This window comes from Rana temporaria, chromosome 5 (assembly GCF_905171775.1).
Source record: "Rana temporaria chromosome 5, aRanTem1.1, whole genome shotgun sequence".
Classification (NCBI taxonomy): domain Eukaryota; kingdom Metazoa; phylum Chordata; class Amphibia; order Anura; family Ranidae; genus Rana; species Rana temporaria.
This window is the reverse complement of record NC_053493.1, coordinates 309,484,928-309,502,381: the sequence shown is the minus strand read 5'-3', so window position 1 is coordinate 309,502,381 and position 17,454 is coordinate 309,484,928. Positions and strand designations below refer to the sequence as shown.

General features: G+C 41.9%; 1 protein-coding gene across 1 annotated transcript in view; it reads left to right on the top strand.

The window, feature by feature from the left end:
* Positions 1–227: 227 nt before the first annotated feature.
* LOC120940944 (desmocollin-2-like) overlaps positions 228–17,454 on the top strand; it is a 39,308-nt gene continuing 22,081 nt past the window's right edge. Inside the window, exons 1-3 of the mRNA XM_040354104.1 lie at positions 228–538; positions 13,912–13,996; positions 15,043–15,254. Of these exons, the coding sequence (XP_040210038.1) occupies positions 482–538; positions 13,912–13,996; positions 15,043–15,254 (354 nt within the window). The 5' untranslated portion in view covers positions 228–481. The remainder of the gene's footprint in view (positions 539–13,911; positions 13,997–15,042; positions 15,255–17,454) is intronic.

Genomic DNA, 17,454 nt, shown 5'->3' with positions numbered 1-17,454 from the left:
TCGGAATGCAGACACCCCTCCCCCTCCAGCCCTGCTCCTGCCTTCTCATCTTTCTTCTCTCACACATACAGATGATTAATGAGTGGCAGATCACACAGGACTTTGCCCTCCAGTCTCCATGTTACCTAGGACTGAGTCACACAGAGAAGGGCGGAGCCCAGTTTCAATAAAAACTTTATTTGTGTCCCTCCCAGACCCGCCCCTGTCCCTTCCCACCTTGGTGGTGGTGAGTAGGGAGGGGACAGGTGCGAAGTGTAGGCAGGGAAGAAAAGGAACAGACAGTCCGTGCTGGCAGCCCGAGTCCCCGCACATTCCTCGTCTCAGATCACAGTCACAGTCACAGCCAGCCGGCCGGGCGGATCGCAGGGGACATCCTGCTTGTATTCTGTCATCTGTACACCTGGGAGCACAGCTACCTACCGCCACAGCTACTTACCACCCGGATTCTGCGATCAGCTGCTGGACTTTACCAGTCCTTCCCATGGGGTCAGCCCGAGGATCTGTCACAATGTACTGCTGCTTCCTGGCACTGCTCCTGGTGAGTGCCCCAAGAAACCCGGCTATTCGTCTCATCGGCACTATTATTATTATTGTTGTTGTTGTTGTTACTCTCTATGTGTTTGTTTACTTTCGGTTAGTGTAGCAAAAACAAATGTATTCTTTTTTTTTTATTGTAACAATCGGCAACTGTAACAGTTACTGTTATATTGTTACAATTCTGTGTTTAAGTGTGGTGTGTGTACGTATGTATGTGATACATTACTTACATACTTTTCAATTATATAACTTAATAATAATATATATATATATATATATATATATATATATATATATATATATATATATATATATATATATATATATATATATTAATTACTTATTTTCTTATTTATTTTTTAATTAAGTGCACACACCATTTATTTTTTCCTATTGTGGAATCAGCCTTCTAATAGCTCCTGTGTGATGGAAGGTTTGATTGGCCACTCCTCTATAAAGTTCAGTAGAAGGTATTATCTGCAGCCTAGTGGCTGACCAGGGAAATCCGAACAGAAGAAAGACTTCTTTGTTCATAAATATAACCTGCTGTGTTCTTTCCTGGAGTCCTCCTCATCAGACGTGGCTTTATCTTCCTTTGACAGTTGAGGAAAACCTTAGCTTAGACATCAGCTTTGTTGTGGTGATCTGGTGGCATTTTTTTTAACAGAGGTGATCTTTTAAGCTTGTTCATAAAAGTTAAAGTATCTGGATTATGGGAAGAGGAGTCTTGGTGTGTCAGGCTGCATTAGAGAAACACTGGTGTCAGGCTTTGAGGTTTATTGGGGTGATAGGCTACATAGGAGGTGTGTCAGGTTTTGAGGGGCATTTGGGTTTCAGGCTACATGAGAGGGACATTTGGGCTACATGAGAGGGGCATTGAGCTATGTGAGAGGAACATTGAGGCATTGGGCTATGTGAGAGGAACTTTGAAGCGGTGGGCTACATGAGAGGGCCGTTGGGCTACGTAAGAGGGACGTTGAGGCATTGGGCCACGTGAGAGGGGCGTTCGGCTATGTAAGAGGGGTGTTAGGCTACATTAAAGGGACGTTGAGGCATTGGGCTACATGAGAGGGGTGTTGGGTTATGTAAGAGGGACGTTGGGCTACGTGAGAGGGGTGTTGGACTACGTAAGAGGGACGTTGGGGCATTGGGCTACGTGAGAGGGGCGTTCGGCTACGTGAGAGGGGCGTTCGGCTACGTGAGAGGGGCGTTCGGCTACGTGAGAGGGGCGTTCGGCTACGTGAGAGGGGCGTTCGGCTACGTAAGAGGGGCGTTCGGCTACGTAAGAGGGGTGTTCGGCTACGTAAGAGGGGTGTTCGGCTACGTAAGAGGGGTGTTCGGCTACGTAAGAGGGGTGTTGGGCTACATGAGAGGGGTGTTGGACTACATGAGAGGGACGTTGAGCTGTTGGGCTACATGAGAGGGGTGTTGGGTTATGTAAGAGGGACGTTGGGCTACGTGAGAGGGGTGTAGGACTACGTGAGAGGAACATTGAGGCATTGGGCTATGAGAGAGGGGTTTTGGGCTACAAATGTAAGCTGGACCCAGCAAATGACAAAAATACATTATTCCCTGGAGGTCACAATTAAATTGATTATTGTTATTATTATTATAATTTTAATAATAATAATAATAATAATAATAATAATAATAATAATAATAATAATAATAATATCTAATCCACCCTGGTTTAGAATAAAACTAAAATACTGGACTGAAATCCTATGTCTACTAAAAGTGCCTCAATATTGTCTGGTAGAGGTTGCAATGATTCTTTTGGAGACTATATTTTTTAATATAAATATACATCTTTTTTTATGCCTTGATTAGAGATAGAAGCGTGAGAAGTTGTTTATTTCTTACAGGTACTTACAGTATTAAGCAGGGGTCTCCAAACTATGGCCCTTCGATTGTGCAGGAACTACAACTCCCATCATGCCCAGTCATGTCTGTGAATGTGAGTTTTACAGTGCCTTGTGGGACGTGTAGTTCCGCAGCAGCTGGAGGGCCGTAGTGTGGAGATCGCTGGTATATAGCATTGATAACATTCACATCAGTCCCTGACCTCAAGGAGCTTACACTCTCAGGTCCATAATACACATACTAGGGACAGTTTAGGCAGGATCCAATAATCTACTAGCATGTCTTTGGATTGTGGGAAGAAATGCGAGTACCCACACAGGCACTGGGAGAACATGAAACATCCAGGCAGGTTGTGCGGTAGTTGGGATTTGGACCAATGACCCTAGTGTTGCTAGGCGGAAGTGCTGACCCCTGAGCCACTTTGTTGTTCTACTGAATGGAGATTTTAACCCTAACTAATTTTGCATTAGTCTATTCATGCAGCGTTTCTGCTATGGGGCCTTTTTATTCTACTAACTAAATAATTGCTTACTTATGCTCGTCAGTTTATACTTGCAGATGTTCTCTCGTTAGTTTCACTTTAATAAGGCCTTGTACAGGTAGTGGTGCCCGAGTGATCGCAGGTTTGATTATGCCAGTGCTGTAAACAATTCTGTCTCTGCTTTTATTCACGCCTACAGTGTTTATGTTGCTACTAGAAATACAACCTAACTTCTGCTCACAGTGCCACAGGGTAAGGCTGGCCATACATTATACAATTTTCTTGTACAATTTTCCTTTAGATTTACCAAAACTATATGGCATGAGGTCAAACCTAAACACTTTCAATTTGTATGCAGTCAGGCAGGCCCTTGCACTACATAGTTAAGGGTAAATGTGTAATGTATAATGTGTGGCCAGGTTTAGGAAAGGTGTACATTCAAAAAGCAATCGCTGTACAAATGTATGACTTCTGAAAAGTATACTAGTTAGATATTTACTTATAAATACATTTGTAAGGCATACATATAAGGCCTCATTTACACTTGAGCGTCTTTGGTCTTTTTAGGGCATTTTTTCTCTTTCTTTTCTAGGATTTGTGCATTTACCATGCTTGAGTGCAGCCAATGAAAAGCTAGTTACTAAGCAAGGAAATATGTTGAAAAAGCACATTGCAAGTGATTTCAAGTGTTCTCATAGGCTATTGGGGCCAAAATCCGCGACTCTGCCACAAAAAATGTGTGTGTGTTTTTTTTTTTTTAGGCAACACCACACTTGGGTATAAACAAGCACCACATATTATAATGGTAATCTCAGTGCTGAGCATTGACGCACCTCTTATGGAGCTGCAAATTGTGCTTTAAATCGATTGAGCATACCTCCCAACTGTCCCTGATTTCGAGAGACTGTCCCTGATTTGGAGCAATGTCCCTCTGTCCCTCATTCTCCTCATTTGTCCCTCATTTTGGTCTGATCTATATAGATGTATATAAAATGCACTTTTTATCTATCAAAAAGTGTTTCCCAGCACTAAACTTTCATCTGAGTTCTAAATTGCTGCATTTGTAAATTCCAAAAGCCAATATAAAGGAATAGTAGTGGTAAAAAAAAGCACTTGTAGGTTTAACCAATCTTATTTTTTTGTACAATTCTCGTGGCAATGGGAGTGTCCTATGCCTGCATACTTTTGCTGATAGGTGTCCCTCATTCCCATCTCAGAAAGTTGGGAGGTATGGACTGAGTATGGATGGGCCTAAGGTCAACAATATGAATTACCAAGAGGAAATCTTCAAAGATCATTTAGGAGTTGTTAGTGATAAGAAAAATTGAATACTAGATAATACTTTCTGCACTGCTGTACATGGAAGTGTTTTAGCATTGATAATATTTTGTTCATTTCTGTACCGAAAAGCATTGTCTAATTTTAAAGATTTGAATGGAAATAGTATATATTATGTATTTTTTGTTAATTCAATGCAGCTTTGCAAATGCTGAGAAGTTTTGTGGTTAGCTAACCAGTAATAATTCAGAGGTAGCCCCCCCCCCCCTTGTTTTGGGGCTGATGCTCTTTGTATTACAATTATGTTTGGACTTGGGGAGAGGGTAATGTGGCAGTTTAAGCAGTTTTAGCTGATACAATTAAGATTACGCAGCCAACGGTGTAGGTGTAATAATTTTCTGGTCAGATTCCAATCTGAATTGCTATAAGGCAGGGGTAGGCAACCATAAAGAGGATGAGATCTACCTGAACAAGATGGGAGAAGTCAAAGATCACCAGGCACAGCGTCGCTTCCTCACGCCGGTTTTAAACCTGTAATTGCCGTACTACTGTGTCGCAGTCGCGTGCATTGCACAGCAATCAAGGGTTTAAATCAAGTGGTGAGGAAGCAACATATCTCCTCCTAACCACCTGTCAAACACATTTAGATCACGTTTTAGAGGAGCAGCAGTACTTACTGCACTTGAATGAGCCCTTCAGCCTCGTACACGCGATAGGTTAACCAGAGGACAACGGTCTGAAGGACCGTTGTCCTAGGTTAATCGATGAAGCTGACTGATGGTCCGTCACGCCTACACACCATCGGTTAAATAACCGATCGTCTCAGAACGCGGTGACGTAAAACACAACGACGTGCTGAAAAAAACGAAGTTCAATGCTTCCAAGCATGCGTCGACTTGATTCTGAGCATGCGTGGGTTTTTAACCCATGGTCGTGCCTACGAACGCTCGGTTTTGACCTATTGGTTACCATTCAATAGGTTAATTTTAAAGCAAGTTGTGTTTTTTTTAACCTATGGGGCCCACACACGATTGGTTTTGACCAATGAAAACGGTCCTTCAGACCGTTGTCCTCTGGTTAACCTATCGTGTGTATGAGGCTTTAGTTGCATTGGCAGTGGCACTCTTGTGCCGTGTACACACGACAGTTTTTTCCGATTAAAAAAAGTCTGATGGACTTTTTTCATCAGAAAAGCTGATAGTGTGTGGGCCCCATCGTACTTTTTTTTCCATCGGTGTAAAAAAATAGAACATGTTTAAATTTTTCTGATGGAAAAAAAAAAACGATAGGAAATTCCGATCGTCTGTGTGGAACTCCATCGGAAATCCCACGCATGCTCAGAATCAAGTCGACGCATGCTCGGAAGCATTGAACTTAATTTTTCTTGGCTCGTCGTAGTGTTTTACGTCACCGCGTTTTAGACAATTGGAATTTAGTCTGATAGTGTGTAGGTAAGATTGAAAGTCAGCTTCATCGGAATTCCGACGAAAAATTCCATCGGATTTTATACCATCGGAAATCCGATCGTGTGTATGCGGCATAAGGGCTCGTTCACAAGTAAAGCCCTGCGGTTGAGTTGTGGTTTTACCGCCCCAATCCCTACCCCCTTTAGCTTCCGAGACAGCAGCCAAAAGTGTACACTGCCTGCCAATTGCGATCCATTCAAGTAAATGGGGGAACTCTGCATGGGACAGAAGCCAGCACTACAGAAGTGGCTCTTGCTCCCTACTACAGCTCCATCTTTACAAGTAGTCCTTCTGCATTGCACTGTGTTTGATGCTCTGGGTTGGCGGGTCAGCAAGCCCAGACAGAGATCTACCAAGCACCTGTCTGCGATCTGCTGGTAGATCGCAGTCTACAGGTTGCTGACCCCCACTATAAGGCCTCATGCACAGGGGTATAAAGAAATAATTTTTTGCTTACAGATTTGAATGCAAGTGTATGTTTTAAAGGGGACATGCACACAGGTGCATAAACATGAACGGCATTCAGATCTGTAACTCAAAATAAAAAAAATGCGTTGGAGGACATGCATTTTACATGCTTACAAGTGTAAATGCATGTATATGCATATACATAGATGCAAATGTGCATTCTATTGAGTAGTGTGCAGTCAGAAATTCAGCTGTTTCTGTGTCAATGACTCAATGGGGTTGATTTACTAAAGGCAAATCCACTTTGCACTACAAGTGCACTTGGTAGTGCAGTCGTTGTAGATCTGAGGGGAAGATCTGAAATGAGGGGAAGCTCTGCTGATTTTATTATCCAATCATGTACAAGCAAAAATGCTGTTTTTTATTTTCCTTGCATGTCCCCCTCAGATTGTAGAGAACTTGTAGTGCAAAGTGGATTTGCCTTTAGTAAATAAACCCCAAAGTGTTTGTAGTGTTACTTTAGCTTTGATAAAAGTTGTTTGAAAAGACTTTGAGATTATGTATGTCTCACTTGCAGATACTGCATGTTAACAAGTTTTTCAAAGTGTGTACAGTGATCCACGCATGCACTTGTCCATGTACAGTCTTGGCTTTCCTTGGTGCTGGGATGAATGCGTTACGTATTCCCAGGCCAGCTAATTTAGATGGCCTGAAACTGCCATAGCTGGAAGAAGCGAAGGCAGTAAATGAAGCGCAGCCAACGAAGGAGAGCGAGATTGTCTCATGGACTGGAGGAGGCAAATTAAGTAGATTCCAGTTCTCTTTAAGTCTAAGGATTAGCAGGCGGGCAACTAGCATTTTCAGAAACCTAGACTGGCAATCACAGCCAGCCTAGAATAAAGTGTAAATATTCGAGCAGGTTGGGTCTTGTAGTACCCTATGGCTAGAAGAAAATTATTCAGATGAAAAAAATTTGTATCGGAAATTCCATTCGTCTGTATGGAACTCCAACGGAGAACAAAACCATGCATGCTCAGAATCAAGTCGACGCATGCTCGGAAGCATTGAACTTAATTTTTCTCTGCTCGTTGTAGTGTTGTACGTCACCTAGTTTTGGACGGTCGGAATTTGGTGTGACAGTGTGTATGCAAGACAGCTTGAACGGAAATCCGTCAGAGTTTATCCCGATGGAAATTTCGATCGTGTGTACGGGGCAATTTAGACAATTTAGAGAATTGTGGGCCAGCCTTGTGGCAACAGTTTGGGAAAGGCTGTCTTCTGGTTCTAGCTAGACTGTTCCCCTTTGGTACCATGAATTTGGCCTTGGGAAAAGTCATGCAGCCTGCACTCAGCCCTCACCTCAACCCTATCGAACACCGATGTGACTTGTTGGACGTCTGATTGTAAGCCAAGTCTTCAGCAAAAAATCAGCACCTGATCTCACAACTAATAATTTTGGCTGAATAGATAAAAATTCTGATAGACATACTTCCAATTTTTTTGTAAAGCTCTTTTACAAGAGTCTGGTACCTCTGCAATGGAGTGACCAATTGCATAATCCCTATGGTTTTGGACATGGATGTCCAACCAGCTCATATGGATGTGATGGTCAAGTAGTCAAAATCTTTTTTCCATATAGTTGGGGTTATTTACGAAAGGCAAATCCACTTTGCACTACAAGCGCAAACTACAAACTACAAACTACAAGTTCACATGAAATTGCACTTGGAAGTGCAGTTGACGGTTTAGGAGATATTCCCCTCGCAATGCGCCGCTGCGCATGCGCAGGGGGGATCTACGGCGAAAGGACCGGCAGCCGCCGGACCTTGCCGAGTTTTAAATCTCCCGCGCGCACGCGACGTCATCGCTGCTCCAGCCAATCACAGCGCTGGAGCGGTGATACCCGGAAGACACGCCGAGGCAAGATGAAATCTCGCTCGGCGTGAACCAGGTAAGTGCTACGCACCTCGTTCCGAGGTAAGTATTTCATAATGAGCTAATATGCGGTCCCTTACAGGAGGAAAAAAAATAAAAAATTTCATGCGGGTTTACAACCGCTTTAACATGTTACCACATTATAGCTTACCTAAGTGCACAGTGTAAAAATGCAAATATATATAATTATTTATTTCTTTATCATGCACCAATGTGCTAATTGATGTAAACTGAACTCAAACTCCTAGGACTAGATTCTTAAAACACTTACGCTGGCGTATCTACAGATACGCAGCGTAAGTGAACAAATGCGCCGTCGTATCTATGCGCCCTATTCTCTTAACTAGATACGCCTGAATTTTGCCTCCATCCGACCGACGTAAGTCTCCTATGCCGTCGGATCTTGGGCGCATATTTACACTGGCCGCAAGGGGCGCTTCCATTGATTTACGCGCCGAATATGTAAATGACCTAGATACACCTATTCACGAACGTACTTGCGCCCGTCGCTGTAATCTACGCCGTTTACGTAAGGCGTACGTCCATCGTAAAGTTATCCCTGCTATAGGTGGCGCTACCCATGCAAAGGTATGGACGTCGGAACAGCCGTCAAATTTTACGCCATTTACGTAAGTCGTACGGGAATGGGGCTGTGCGTAGGCTACATTCACGTCGAAAGCATTGAGCCGACGTAGCTTGGGGAGTATATGCGACGTGATTCTGAGCATGTGCGCGCATGCGCCGTTCATACGGTGCTTCATTTACATGGGGTCACGATTCATTTCAATACAACACGCCCACTACCAGCCTACTTTGAATTAGGCGGGCTTACTCCGACCATATTACGCTACGCCGCGGCAACGTACGGGGCGAGTGCTTTGTGAATACTGCTCTGGGCTCTGTGCGCGCTGTCGGCGTAGCGTCTATTCGATACGCTACGCCGGCAAAACTATGCGCCGAGCTACCTGAATCTAGCTCCTAGGACGTTGTGTTACCTTGTTCCTGTGCTAGGTAACTCAGCCTACTCAGCAGGTGTGAAGGAGGCCTTATGCTATGGCTAATGTGTGTTTTATGTTATGGCTCGTAAAACACTAATGGTGTTCACTTTTAAACCTCTTATAAATGCCTCCTTTATCCTGTAAGTAACACAAACTGTGTTCATTGTTACGTGCAGCAGGTTCATACGAAAAATATTCTGTAGGGCCCCTGAAGGTGCACATTCCTTTATCTTCTGTATAGATGCCGCACCTGCTGTATGGAGAGTACATACAGTATGACTATTCTGTATGTAGAGTACATACAGTTCACCAGTATAACTAGTGCCAAGTAACTTATTAATGCAGTGACCACACACTTTCATGTGTTCATTGGTGAAAATACAATGAGGCCACTTTCTATTTTTTCTCACTCTTCTTCTTGACAAATTGATAGGCTAACTTGTGGTGTGTGTGGGGGTGTTTTTACGTGTAAAAAAAAAAAATAGCCTGCCTCCAGCAGTTTGGTAATTACAAAACTAATTATATAGCCTTTGCTTGCTCCTGGCTGGAGAAAACCTGCATTAAAAATGAGCTTAAAGGGTCACTAAAGGAATTTTTTTTTTTGCTGAAATGACTGTTTACAGGGTATAGAGACATAAAAGTTAACTGATTCCTTTTAAAAATGATTACAAATAGATAAAAATCAATCATATAATGTGCCTGCAGATTAGTTTCACTTTTAAACTGGTTTCATGTTCCTGTGAACTAGAGACACACAGAACAAAAACAAACAAATCCAGGGCAGTGTTTTGTTTTTAAAATGAATCTGATTGGTTCTGTTAAGTTTTAGACACACAGTAATGACAGCTTAGACCACAGTGAAAAGCTCCCAGTACTGTGGTTATAAGGAAACAGACAACCAGGAAGTGTGGAGATCAGAGCAGTTTTACAGCAACATCAAAGCAAAAACGAGCAATGAGGACATGAAACCAGTACTGCAGTAAGGTAAAGGAAGCTATCCTTTAGTGATCCTTTAAAGTCGCATTTTGTTTCTGAATGTGTTTAGGTGTGTGCAGGTGCTCATTTAATTGGCTAGAACAGGAATAGTAATTTATTCTGAAGAATTATGATATATGTGCAATGTATATATTCATGTCCTGACAGGAAGGAGAGACACCCCCCCCAACAGGTATACAGATAGCAATAAAAACCTGCTCTGTCCAAAAATTAAACAAAATGTTTTGGCTGGAGTTTGGCTTTAAAGTATAACTAAAGGCAAAACTTTTTTTTTTTTTTGTGCGTAGAGTGGAGAGTAGGGTTACCATCTGTCTGGGATTCACCTGGACAGTCCGGGTTTGGAATCGTGTGTCCAGGTTTCAGATCATCTGAAACCAGGACACAGTATTTAATCGGGTGTGATTACTGTACAAATGACATGCGATGCGGTAGACTGCATCAGTGTGCACCCGGGCTAAAACCGAACTCCAGGAAAAAGGAAAATGTGTACATGTAGGTTACCTCCGACTATCCTAGGTCTGGACCTCTGCTGTTTACTGTAGAAATCTAGTGTCACCGCCTGATGCCAGATACTACTTCTGGCACTGCAGATGAGAGCTCAGGCTTTCAGTGTGGTAATACAGTTTTTCTTCCTCCTTTTACTCTCCTGTTGTCGGTTTACAAAATACCTTGTACTCTGTTCACAGAATATAGAGAAGGGGAGCATGAAGGACATGATCGAAGAAATTATTGAATAACCTCTATTGTGGGATTTGGTGAAAAAATTTATTTATTATACAAAAAAGATATATAAATTACATTCATTGACATATCAATAATATCATATTTTGAAGATTAAAAACATATTCATTTGAATGAAATACATGATGTGTTACTATCCGCCATCAGATACAAAAACCTCCAGATCAACTGGTGGTGACAGAGGCGGGTGAGCCAACGCGTTTCTAATGATTACATTAGAGCATTCTTCATCAGGGATATTGTTGTATCAGTTTTTCATATTACAGTATTATCAAAGAGCAGATGCATTTCCCATGGTGACGGGTAATAGGGCCCCCCTTTATTTTCTCTGTGGGACATGATCTTTACTTGTCCATTCACCAAACACTATGTCAACTGTGAAAAGAAGACAAGGTGTTTTGTGAATTAACAACAGGAGATGAAAAGAATGGTGAGCAACAGGATCTGTTACCTGTACAAGAGCCTGGGCCCTCAGTGCATGAAGAAATATTATCTGTAGTATCTGGCATAATTGAAGCTAGGATTTTTACATGAAATGACAGCGATCCAGGTCTAGAATAAGTCATTCGAGGTAATCTACTTGGTTTGTGGAATGCAAAAAAAAACTCAGTCCCAATGGCCTCATCAAGCAGTCATTTTAACACCTGTGGTCCACTTGTTTCTATTGGAAAACTTTTTAGAATGTCATGCAGTCATCACTGAAGAGCATTTTACAGTAGTCAGGAAGCATTTTCAAATAGGCTGCAGCAGATCAGAATGCACTTCTGGGCAATATCTGACATCACAGGCTGTGCGTTGTGAATAGCAAAGTAGAGTTTGTGGGTAGAGATGCCACAACTCAGCTGTTTTCTTTATACCGGCCTTGCTGATATTGAAGAGTTCTCCAAAGTACAGGGGAATATATTATAGCCAGATCAGATATGAGGACCAGCTTTACAACTTAGATGTGTTGGGACTTTACAATAATGGCACTTTATGATTAAAGACTTGCAATATAGAACTTGCCTCCTAATCAGATTGGATAGCAGGTTGGCACTCAAGCTACAGTTCCTGTGAGCTAGCTATGATTAAGGCTGTAATGCAAAATTGTGGGTTGAGAGTGGTCAGTCACCACTCTCAGCTCTTATGCCGCATACACACGATCGGTTTGTCTGATGAAAACGGTCTCATGGACTGTTTTTATCAGACTAACCGATCGTGTGTGGGCCCCATCGTTTTTTTATCCATCGGTTACACTAGGAACTTGTGTTAAAATTATCTGATGGTTAACTAACCGATAGGAAAAAAACGATCGTCTGTAGGCACGTCCAAAAATCCACGCATGCTCAGACTAAATTAGGGGACGGGAGCGCTCGTTCTGGTAAAACTAGCGTTCGTTATGGAGTAAGCATATTCATCACGCTGTAACAGACAGAAAAGCGCAAATCGTCTTTTACTAACACAAAATCAGCTAAAGCAGCCCCAAGGGTGGCGCCATTGGATTTGAACTTCCTCTTTATAGTGCCGTTGCACGTGGTTTACGTGACCGCGTTCTGACACAATCGTTTTTTTAACCGATGGTGTGTAGGCATGACTGATCATCAGTCAGCTTCATCGGATAACTGATGAAAAAATCCATCAGTCCGTTTTCATCGGATGGACTGATCGTGTGTACAGGGCTATACCCTCCAGTGTTCACTGGAGCACCAGACTGAAGAGGGGGCGAGCATAGCTGGCTTTGGCTCTAAGCCACATGCTGAGAGCTGGGGTCAGCTGTCAATCAGGCAGCTGGGTGGATCCGAACAACATGGCTGGGATCCTTCCAGAGCCTGGAACGTCAGCTTTAGCCCACTGTTGGCTGATTCTGGGTTAAAGGCAAGCACAAGTTAGGCCCCGTACACACGACTGGTTTTCTCGGCAGAATTCAGCCAGAAACTCGATGGGAGACGTATTCTGCCGAGAAAACTGGTCGTGTGTACACTTTTCGCCGAGGAAACCGACGAGGATCTCGTCGGGCCAAAAAGAGAACATGTTCTCTATTTCCTCGTTAGTCAATGGGAAAAGTTGGCTCGCCGAGATCCTCGGCGGCTTCACAAGGAACTCGACGAGCAAAACGATGTGTTTTGCCCGTCGAGTTTCTCGGACGTGTGTACGGGGCCTAAGTATACTCCTGTGACCCACATGAGAAGTATAGCAAAAAATATGTTTGATCATACTTTTTAAAAATTGTAACTTGCCCTTTTTAGACTCTTTTCTGTAAACTCTAGCATACTGGTTCATACTGTTAGTGACCTCATTGCATAAAGCTACAGAGCCTTGATGCGGATTAAAGGAGGCAGGATTTTTGAACCTGGTTTTTCAAGCCTACCCCTTCCTGCCATCATATTCAGGAGTCCCGCCCTACACATTAGTTTTCTGTTATTTTGCAATATGACAATAAATGGTAGGGGTGACACAAGAGTTCTGAGCTGAGAAATCCAGGGGGAAGATCTTGTCCTTGGGACCCTAACAAGCTACATTCACACCTGCACTCCTGTGGGGTTTTCTTTTAGCTTTTTTATTTTTTTAAATGTAGGAGACATTCACTAACTCGTATAAACCAGTTTAACCGCTTTCCAAAACACATTTTCAGCGCTTAGGTGTGATTCCTGTCTTAAAGCAGGTTTAGCTGCATTTACACTTGTTTAGCCAAATTTAAAGTCTCTAATGGGATCCTAGAAGTACAATGCAGCTGACCTGACTAAATGCGGAGCTTGAATGATGCCTTTGAAAAAACATTAAATGAATTTAGGAATGTTCTCTAAATGCATGAAACTACACGTTTAACACTGCCATTTTGAGGCCTGAGGATCCACTATACAAACAATTGCTTTTTGACAAATGATCAAAGTTGTTAGGCAGAAACCTACTCTTATGAGGTATCACTATAGCAGATAAATGCAGATGGAATTCTGTGTTTATTTTGTGGCTGGTTTTGGTGACAGAAGAAAGATAGCAATAGTCCCGGGCATCAAATTGTTGACACAACAGTCAAAAAAGGCATGTAGAAATAAAAACTGAGATTTTATCTGTGGTAAACTTCATAACAGTCAAAACTGATAAGCTATGAACATAAAGCAAAATGGATCATGTTTGAGATAGATTTTGATTAACTGATGACATAAAGACTGTTTGTGAAACAAAATATTATAACTGTTAAAGGGTTTTTCATTTTTTTTTCTCTTTTTAGCCATTGGTTGCAGCAGAAAAATCTTGTCATCACATAAAACTTCCTGTGCATCATAATATCCGTACAGGATCCTTGGTTGGCACTGGTGAGTTCATATTGTTTTAATAAAGGTTGATTTCACTGTCTTTTATCCATCCAATTGGATCTCTCAGTAATAAATGTAAAGTTTGCAATTATAAAATTGGGCGGGAAGTATTTTGTGAATTATCTACTTGTAACAAAAACTGAATCTAGGAATTGTGGCAACAACCTTGGCTTGGGACATGTGTTTCTGCTCTTTAGTTTATGTCTAATTACTACTGATTACCAATGTTCACAGGCAGGTTGCACAACCAAAGGGCCAAGAGGTCCCCAGTTCCCAAATGTAGGTTTAGTTGGGTACAAAAAGAGCCCTACATAAATGAGAACTGAAAAGGTGTGTATGCGTGATATATAGCCAGATACCATTTTGCATACCTTCTCAGAAATTCACAAAATGTGGAACCACTAGGAGCCCAAGATGGCAGCACCATTTAATCCAGGACTAAGAGGGAGTTTGAAGAATTTAGCTTGCATGTTCATAGGATCTGATGTTCCCTGAGCACTAACTGTCAACAAAAGGATTATGTACAAATTAGGGTGACCACGTGTCCCAGATTGCCCGGGACAGTCCCGCATTTTGCACGTCTGTCCCGGGCACATTCATTCCAGGACAATACAGTGTCCCGGAATTAGACTGACACAGCCACCCCCCCCCCCCCGGGCCAATCTGATGCCCCAAAAAAGGCTGCCACATCACCGCTTTACTCACTGACAGTACTTGTCCTGGCCGGGAATGCCTGGAGGAGCACAATCCTGCCCTCTGCTTGTGATTGGAGAAATCATAAATCCCGCCTTTTGTGTCCAATCACTGTGCTGTGATTCATTACAGCACAAGCTGATTTTTGGGAAAGGAGGGTGTCCCTGAATGGTAGTTTGGAAATGTGGTCACCCTAGTACAAATCATCGTTTAGGATCCTTACATGTATTGCAATGCTACATCTGTAGGTTTTGATGTTTATTTTTAATTGTCCGTTTTTTATCCTTTAATTTGTTGTATTTACTTTACAAATGTATTGTTAACCCAATGCATTCTTTATTTTATTTTCATAGTTGATCTGCATAAATGTTTGCACCCCAATGAGGCAGTTGCTGGAACAACTAATTCCAATTTCACAATTGAGCATGTTAATTTCGCTTTTGCTATATATGCCACAAAACATGTTAAGATGCCTATTCATCCAGTTTCACTTGGAATCATACTGCAGAACCAAGATTCAAAAAAGGAAAGGATTATTCCAGTGACACTTGTACCTGAAAAAAATGTAAGTACGTTTTTTATTTCTTTATGGCATTGTCTTTTTAATAAAGCAAAAGAAAATCTGCACTTTAGATTAATTTGACAATGCTGTTGAACACTATACTTTTGATACCAGTCTAATATATAAGCATTCAAAAAAAGTGCAGCGCATATATATTTAAATGTGCTTAATAATAAATTTGCAGAAAAAATAAACATGAGAGGATAAAAGTGCAAAATATGAATGCACATCGAATAGTGTCCATGAACAGTTTACAGATTAAGGGGCAGATCCACATACATCTGCGCCGGGCGCAGCGTATGTAAGATACGCTACGCCGCTGTAACTTACTTTGCATTGGTTTGAATCCTGAAAGAATTCGTAAGTTACGGCGGTGTAGTGTATCTCTCGCGGCGTAAGGGCGCGGAATTCAAATTCGGCGGGTAGGGGGCATGTTTCATTAAAATGAAGCGCGTCCCCGTGCCAAACGAACTGCGCATGCGCCGTCCCTAAAATATCCCAGGGTGCATTGCTCCAAATGACGTTGCAAGGACGTCATTGTTTTTGATGTGAACGTAAATGGCGTCCAGCCCCATTCACGAACGACTTACGCAAACGACGTAAAAACTTCAAAATGCGAGGCGGGAACGACGCCATTCTTAACATTGAGTACGCCACCATATAGCAGCTTTAACTATACGCCGGAAAAAGCCGAACGGAAACGACGTAAAGAAATGCGACATCGGTCATACGTTCGTGGATCGTCGTAAATGGCTAATTTGCATACTCTACGCGGATTACGACGGGAACGCCACCTAGCGGATGCCGAAAAATTGCATCTTAGATCCGACGGCGTATGAAGACGTACGCCTGTCGGATCTAGCCGAGATGCCGTTGTATCTTGTTTTGAGGATTCAAAACAAAGATACGCCGGCGTAATTTCTTTGTGGATCTATCCCAAAATGTGAAGACACCTCCAAAACAAATTAAAAGAAGTAAAAGTTCTAAAAAGAGGTTCCTTCACGTTTAATCTGTGGACTGTTCATGGACTTGATGTAATGTGCATTCATCACTATTTTGCACTAATACCCTGTCACGTTTACTTTTTCTGTGAATTTATTAAGCACATTTAAATGTATATGCGCTGCACTTTTTTGATGGTCTTTTTTAATACTGGTCTGTGAAGGCAAATTTAAAGCTACAGGGATATATGCATCATGTTAAGAAAAAATGTTAGAGACTACTACCTAAAGCCATGTACCCATGACCATTTTTCATGTCATGGAAAAAAAACTACGTTTTTCTCGACGTGATTCTTGTCAAGCCTGCCTTGCATACACACGATCGTGGAAAAAATGCTCTAGCAAAGCGCGGTGACGTACAACACATACGACTGCACTATAAAGGGGAAGTTCCATTTGAATGGTGCCACCCTTTGGGCTGATTATGCAAATTTTCCTTCTCATAACTTGCTTCTGAGCATGCACGTTTTTTTCCCACGTTGTTAAATCGTACACACGACCGTTTTTCCCGATGTGAAAAACGACAAGAAAAAATAGAGCATGTTCTACATTTTTAATGCCCATTTTTCACGTCGAGAAAAATGCTCTGGAGTCTACACACGATAGTTTTTAATGACCAATTTAAAAAATGGCATTTTTCTCGTCATGAAAAACGGACGTGTGTACGCGGCATTAGCAATCCCAGCTTGCTGATTGGACAGTGGAGGATTAACGGCACACAGATATCCTCCCCTTGCTTGCTTTTATGCTGCTATTCCTACAATAAAGTCCCAGAAGTAGGATTACAATTAATATATAGCTGTGTTGATGGCTATATTGGTATATCTGGTTAAAGTTTAACTAACTTTCTGTTGATTATTTACTTGATTAAGGCTAGGTTCACGCTATTTCGAATCGGATAGCCTCTAACTCTAAAATAAATCTCTCCTATTTGTTCAAGCTCACATTTTGCTTATGCAGAAAAAATAAAAGTTCTTTTGATGTGTGCATTATTCTAACCTTACTTTTCATAATTTTTTAAACTGGTTTACTTGGAAGAACTGGATATGAGTTTCACGAATAAAGGTGTATGAATCATGACTCTGTCAAAGCGTAGTATATTTATAGAATGTTCCGGCCTATATCAAAGGGCTTTTGTTCTCTTGTGTGGGTTTATCATTCCCGTACAAGTCTTAGGGGAATGCAAAACTGTCTTGAATCGA